At 36.3% G+C, this 7,510-nt stretch overlaps 1 protein-coding gene across 1 annotated transcript; it reads right to left on the bottom strand.

The window, feature by feature from the left end:
- Nucleotides 1–1,444: 1,444 nt before the first annotated feature.
- On the bottom strand, nt 1,445–4,183 carry LOC113857732 (armadillo repeat-containing protein 4-like). Its single transcript, XM_027489894.1, has 2 exons — nt 2,038–4,183; nt 1,445–1,876 (listed from the first exon to the last, which is right to left on the bottom strand). The coding sequence occupies exon 1, from the start codon at nt 3,768–3,770 to the stop codon at nt 2,040–2,042; it is 1,731 nt and encodes a 576-aa protein (XP_027345695.1). The 5' UTR covers nt 3,771–4,183; the 3' UTR covers nt 1,445–1,876; nt 2,038–2,039.
- Between the last annotated feature and the right edge of the window lie 3,327 nt (nt 4,184–7,510).

Genomic DNA, 7,510 nt, shown 5'->3' with positions numbered 1-7,510 from the left:
TTCATTTGTTGAGTAAATTTATCCACTAAAAACAAAATAATATGTTATTTTCATTTTTAGTTTTGTTTTGATGTATATATAGAGAGAGTATCTCTGATCAACAATCGGAGACTAATACGAGAGGTCTGAAAATTGTCGAAATGAAATTTATATCTTCGAACAAATATTTTTCTATAAGCACAATGTTACCAATTGTGTTGGGTCTTAATTTCATATTTCTATATATTTTGTTTTTGCTTTGTGACATGTCTTCAATAAAAAATAAAGAAAAAGAAGTCACCTGGGCATGATGATATAGAAGGAAACATTTTAGCAGTGAAAAGTCACTAACATAAATAATACTGAAACCTGTGTGAAAATGAAACCTTTGGGAGGAGGGGCCATTTGGTTCCCTTTATTTTAGGGAAAACACCTTTTTTTTTTCAAAATATTATTTTTAATCTTTTGCCTTTGATGTGGAAAATACTTTTGAGTATTTTTTTTATTGTTTGCTTCAGTGCATATAAATTTTTAAAAAAAAATTATTTGTGTGTGTTTGGTGTAACCGTAAGAAACTTTCTTTTTTAGTTAATCGTTATAATCCTTTTAAGGGAAGTCATTTTCCAATAAAGACATTTTCACCAAAGAATAAAGATCAATGTGAAAGAAGAACCTCCATTATATGGAGCTAACGGTTTTAACGTACGATATTTGCAACTGTCATAATCCAACGGTCCAATTAACAGACTTTTTCCGTAATTGATCTTGGTTTCTTTGTAGCATTTAGAACTAGTCAAAGTCTAATATTACAATTTACACATTAGAAGTACTTTAAAAATCACTAAAAAGCCACATTATTATTTTTCTATTCAATAAAAAAATTAATTTTAATTCCTTGCCTGATTAGCATTTGCCTTATACTAAAAGTAACAAAATATATACACTAGTCAGACGTAGTTAAGAGGAGACCTCCCCAGAATGCACACTAGTCATCCATAGGATGCTATTGGTGGCATATTATAAACAAATCCTCGAAGTTTGAATGTTGAACCAAATAGTAGCGTTTCAAGACTTCAATTAGAGAAATTATTGACTTCGGAAGCTGGGAAATTGGAAGAATCATGAGTTTCAAGTGCAAGTGCCCTTCCTTGCACCCCATTAACAACTCCCAAGATCAGCCTTATTGATTAACATATTCACATGTTTCCCATTCTGTAGTGATTTAGCATTGGTTGCATACACGCAACAAGACCCAACACTTTGCAACCACCACACAACCAAGACGATAGATGTCCAATCTCACACGGAACTCAATTGCCTAAATCTTTACCCACATTAAGGAACTTTCAATTTTTCCATGTTATTTTAGAACTCAAGCAAATAGTAAAAGAAGAAGAAGAATAAGAATGATGTGGCATATATTTTTTTTCACTCTAGTGTTCTCATGCAACATGTCAACAATTGGCACTTGGCATGTGTATATCCTTCATTAACACCTAGGAAGTAGCTATAGCCAAAAGACAGTGCTTGCTAAGAGACAAAGCAATACAGATGGAAACTTCATCTATCGCTATCTTCTTTATGTATAATGCTGGATAGAGAAAAGTACAATTGACACTACTCACATGCTTGCCAAGGATTGATGTCATCTCCATGTGGTACCACACACGGATTCACAGATGCATACACTAACAATATTTTTCAAGCACTTCCAAACAAAAATTGAGGTAGGTAGGTGAATAACTGTATGAAACTAGTAATTACATTCTTCTTCTTTTGATATAATATAATATAATTCTTTACTTCTTTGGTACAATCCGCCATAGCTGAAGGCCTAACAGCAACGGCAGAGTATCCTCAAGAAAATCTACAACAAGCTTTTATGGTATCACTACACCTGGTTACAATCTCAACATAAAGCTGTGTTACTCTTGTCATAGGCAAGGCTAATGAAATAAAACAGAAAGCATATTGAGAAGGGGAACACAAATTAGCAAAACTTGTAAGACACTTATGTAAATATACAGTTAAAAAAAAGGGTAAAAATAAATGAATTACATTCATGAGTGCCAGATTCCACTCAACATACTGCGGAACCGGTTTGTGGATAGCTTCTTGACAAGTTTCTTGGCATCAGGAGAAACTTCAGCCTCTGCAAGTTTTTCTATGTTTTTGGCATATCCAGAACTAACAATCTTTTTCCTCCCACTGTTGCAACTTGTTAATGACATTAAGATAGAGATCAAGAACTTTTTATTACCTGAATTCCCCTCCTCCGGATCAAGTAATTGCAGAAGAAGGGCTATATTATGGTCGTCCTGCACAAATCTCTTTCTATTCCTAGGCAACATAACCATGCCGGAGAGTGCCTCAGCTGCCATTTCACGAACTTCAAATGATTTTGCATTAAGAAACTTAACAAACTCTGGCATAAAACCCGCATCACCCATCGCTTTCTTAGCCTCCTCTGATGTTCCGCACAATCTAAACGCCACTTTGAGAGCCAACTCTTGGATTGAAACCTCCCCATTTCGAACATAATATAGCAACTGATCCACAAAGCCATAACTCATCAAAACACTCACGGAACTAGAGGATGAAAAACACAAATTCTCAACAGCCCTCATTGCTATCTCCCTTGTTTTAGAAGAATAAGACCACTTAGGATCCAAAACACGTAACAAAGCTCGGATTCCTCCTTCTCGAACCACCATCTGCCTGACCAACTCATCTCCAGAGGCAATACTCTGAAGGAACCCTATCGAATTGACCTGAATTGCTTCTTCCTTGGACCTCACAAGCTTGATAAAAATGGACACAGCACCCTCCTCAACCATAAACCTCTTAATTTCCTCAACACCAACAAGATTCCTTAACACCCCACAAGCAGGCCCAACCAAATCAGCTACACAATCCACACCACCACAAATCTTCAACAGCACAGTGACACCCCCATGAGCCGAAACACTCCAAGCATTGTCCGAATTCTCAGTCAACTTCACCAAACACCTTGCAGCCGCAACCTTCCCCAACTCACTCCCACAATCCAAAACCTTAACCAACGGAGCAATAACCCCAGCACCAACCAAAACCCCTTTATAGGAATCAAACCCCGCCACAACAGAAACCACTTTAGCACTCTCTTCTTGAATCTCCACCTCAGCAGAACCCAAAAAACCAACCAACAAATGAACAACATCACCCACGTCAACAATCACCTTCACGTACTTCTCGTCCTCCAACACAACATCCAGAAGGTTCCTCAAGGCCTGTCTCTTCATACCCAAATCCCCAATCTTCATCCTCGTCAACAAGTCCCTCACGTAGAACCTCATGTCCTCTCTGGAAGCTCCAAGACTCGGTTTTGACACAACCAAAGCATACCCGTTTGTCAAAATACCCGTCTTGTATAACTCTGAGAGCTTCTTCGCATGCCCATCGAGCTTCGCGAACGCCACATCCAAATCGCTCTGCATCAGAAGCTTCCCACTGTAAGACACATCGACGCAGCGCCGACCCAGATCGTGACACTCCGTTGCGGTAGCCACTATAGAAGGAACCAACCGGGAAAGTGATGTGTTCTCGCCGGAATCGCAGTTCTCGCCGGCGATTAGACCCGCGTGAAGCTCTTCCAGCTTGTTCCGAATGAGTTGCCACTTTCCGGCGAAGACCCTGATCGAGTGCGAGAGAGAGAGCACGGCACAGATGAGCTCCACCGCTCGCCGGAGAGCGGAAACTCCGGCGGGTGACCCCGAGGTTTGGGATTCTCCGGCGAACTCTCCGTCACCCATTTTCGGTCTCAGTGGTTGTTGACAAAACCCATTTCCGGTGAACCAGGGACGAATATTCCGGCGAAGAGAACGTTAGCTTCAGTGAGTTCAGAATCTAAGTAACGATCTTATAATATCACGAAGACAACAAGGAGAGAGAAAGCGAGAGGGTGTTTTTCTGCAGATCTATGCTCATATTTACATTGCAGTTGATACAGAATTGGACTCTAGCATTTGAATTTACTGAAATACCCTTTCAAAATTGCTTTGTAAAACGCAGTGTTTTGGTGCAATTCTGTCACTGAAATGGGTAAACAGTGGAATTGATGCTGTTTGGAAGTTGGAGGTGTGTTGAGAGGAGACAAGAGAGGCCCAGAGAGGTTGTCTCTAAGGTCTAGCAGTGCCTATTTAGATGGAATCATTTTGGTGGTAGTTCAATGTTTCTAAACATGGTTTTGTCCGTATATACAATGGGAAACATTATATAATACTTCAACATAGGACAGAAAAAGGAAGAAAATAAATTAACAGATAAAAGGTGAGGTTCAAGCAAGGGCTGCATTACAAAATTAATACTTTAATTAACAGTTATTTAGGAGCATTAGTTATTAGCTGTTACTTTTATATTAGCAGAAGTCAGTTACTTCCCTCCCAACGTGTTTGTAGCTTAATATCCCTCACATTTTAACTTTCTCTAATTAAAAGTTTGACATAATTAAAGTGGTCCTAAATTATGTCATGGAATCTGAAAGTTCTGTAGTTTGTATAAGAATAGGAGAATAATACTAAACTTCTCATCTATACTTTAAACCCGACCCCGGAGTGAGGGTGGAAAGGTCATAAAATTAATTTTGAAGTCTTGAATAATTAGATAAAAATAAAAATTTGAATAATAAGTAGCAAATTAATAATAATGAACTAAAATCTAATGGTATGTTGAGGCTTATAACCCCGTAACCATTGTCATAAAGTAGCATCTATCTTTTTTCAATTGGTGGACCCTTTATCATAAACATGGTGCAATTCCAACTTTGCATATAGTATTAAATTAGACACAATGTATCAAACAAAAACTAATCAACCAACTTTTCAGTTTAGTTTACGAGTCCAATTAATAGGATTGTGGTAGCGGGCCCTGGCACTATCTAGCAATGAGATGTGAGAATAGTCAATCCCTAACTATTTTAAAAATTACCTAAAAATCACATTAATAATTTAAAAAAAATAAAAGACAATGGTTTTTAATTCACACGATTCATAACTATTTTTTTCCTTTTCCCTGTATGCATCTTTTTTTTATTAGCTCATTTTATGATTTGCATTCACTTTTTCTAAAAATGGCCACGCGGCTTCTTACAATATGGACCATATATTAAATATAAATAGTTATGGACAATGTTTTAGCTGCAATACTTTAACTAGATAATGAAAGTGTTTACCGTATTTCTATCCCACTTCACAGTTCATATCATAATTCAACACCATCTTGAAAATTGCTTTTACTGCACTTTTTCCATAAAATTGATGAGTGAATATCAAGAATAACAATTATATTTCCTGTCGTTTAAATGCTAACAACTGGCCAACTGCAAATGAATTTGAGCCCCCTAGAATATAAACAATGAGACTGCTATAAGAACCCTGTTTTAAGTTGTAGTTGATAGAAAATAATAGCAAAAACAAATAGAGAACTGTGAATTAGTACTGAAACAGTAGATGAAAGTGTAGATGGACCACGTCTTAATGAGGACAGAGCTTTAATTACGTGAACAAAATAAAAGAGAGTAGCTTTCAATGCCCTTGGAATGGAAATGACACGGCCACACTTCACACACCCCACCATGTGAAACCCTTTGTTGGATGCCTTGAGCAAGCAGTGACCTTTTGAATAGGAAGTGGGGAGTGAATCACATAACTAATTGAGAGAAAGTTGCTTTCTTTTCCAACACTTTTTTGTGGGTTGTAAACGTATATAGTAATGAAGAGTCCAACAAAAGCCAATGAGGGGAACCACTACCATACATGCAATTCCACTGTGGAATGTTTTGAAACGAAATCTTAGCCACATGATTAGCTTCAAATAGAAAAGTACTCATGGTTTCCAGAGACAAAGGAGGGTTCACGAGAAATCATGAATAGAAGGTCCAAACGGTAATAGCCCACAACCCAAGCTCAAAGCAAAAGAGTAAAGCTGCCCCATGTCATGACAATCCCGACTAAAAAAAGCATTAAAATATTGACCTTTCCTTCCAAGAAGATTAACCTTCGCAGAATTTATGGGGAAAACATGAGGGGCAAAGAGGATCAAGGTGAATTTTTTAAACCTTAATACAAGACAAATGATAAACTAATACTAAGGCAAAACAAAAATGAATGACCCCATCGTGTCATTTGGTGTCTAATTTTTTACAAACACTGTTAGATTAAAGGTCAAAATATCATTATTCTGCTGGTCACGGATTCTTATCTTATGTGACCACAAATAGTATACTTTAGACCAAAACTTAGGTTAGGGTTAGTAGTACTGAACTAATCCAGAATAGTTCATCTTGGTTGTTTTACAAAGCTAAGTAATGATATTTATGATCATAGGGCCAACCTGCTGGTTGAGCCAAAACAACATTGTAAAACTATGAGTTAATTATATATATTGTTCCCCATACATTATAATTGCAATCTGCACATGCCTCAATTCAGGGGCCAGCATCCAGGATCTTGCATGTATATATCTCTCTATTAATAGAAGCAATATGGGATCTTCTCTTCTAATTTCGTTGTTGATTTTTCCCCTCCTAAATAATTGTCACTTTTTATCAAAATAAGTGAATCTAGATTGTAAATCGATTTTAGCTCCTCATTTGCAACTTTAAGTGGTAAGTTTAAGTTGTAATCATGATCACTTTCATAGTTTGGTCTCAAATTTACTGTTGATTGAAAGAGGGTTACTGTTTCTATACCTTCTCCATTGATTAAAAAAGCACTGTGCTATTTTTTTTTTCTTTTTTTTATATGTTAGGTGCAGAATGCCATTCATATGAGAAAGCCATGTCATTCTACCTTTGAGTAAGTAATAAGCGAAATTCAAGACAGTAGAAAAGTCTGAAAATGTCTTAGCTTTCAAGAGAAAAATAGATATATAAAATAATATCTTCATATTCATCAATTCTACTGACCCTAACCAATGTAACAAATTGGGAAACAACAATTAATACTACTGGAGATTACTTGATATATGGCTAGATGAACTTTCTATAAATTTTTTAATACAAATAATGTGTCAATAATATCATTCCAGGACGACGTATCATGATGTATGGAATCTTAGAAATACGTTAATTATTATTATTATTGTTATGAATTTGTTTTTGGGTTCAAGCAATGAAATTTGGTTTAAAGAAAACGCCAAGGATGTGAAATTAATAAAATTGGATCCACATGCCTTTTCTTAAGCATGTTGCTCAAAGATTTATAATTTGAGTTAATCCCTTATTCTTCTGCACCAATACATTTGGCATAACCATGGTAGCGTAAGTCTGTTATGTCCAGCAGTACAATTTTTGTACTCCATCACTTTTGGGCCATTAAATAACATGTTTTAAAATGTCAATTTTCATATTTAGTTGCTCAAAATTTGTCATCTCCTAATTACATATTACAAAATGTTATAGAGACGAAAGTTAAATAGCTCAAGAAATTTGGCTCTATATACTTCCGAAGTAGACCAATGGAAAAGATTTTAGTTATCTCAGCAATTATATGCA

This window comes from Abrus precatorius, unplaced genomic scaffold (assembly GCF_003935025.1).
Source record: "Abrus precatorius isolate BTA unplaced genomic scaffold, Abrus_2018 Scaffold2, whole genome shotgun sequence".
NCBI lineage: Eukaryota > Viridiplantae > Streptophyta > Magnoliopsida > Fabales > Fabaceae > Abrus > Abrus precatorius.
The sequence above is the reverse complement of the archived record's forward strand: the minus strand, read 5'-3'. Positions and strand labels throughout refer to the sequence as shown.

Bases quoted from the DNA above. Each gene is read 5' to 3' on its own strand.
- LOC113857732 (XM_027489894.1), bottom strand. From the start codon at position 3,770: ATGGGTGACGGAGAGTTCGCCGGAGAATCCCAAACCTCGGGGTCACCC.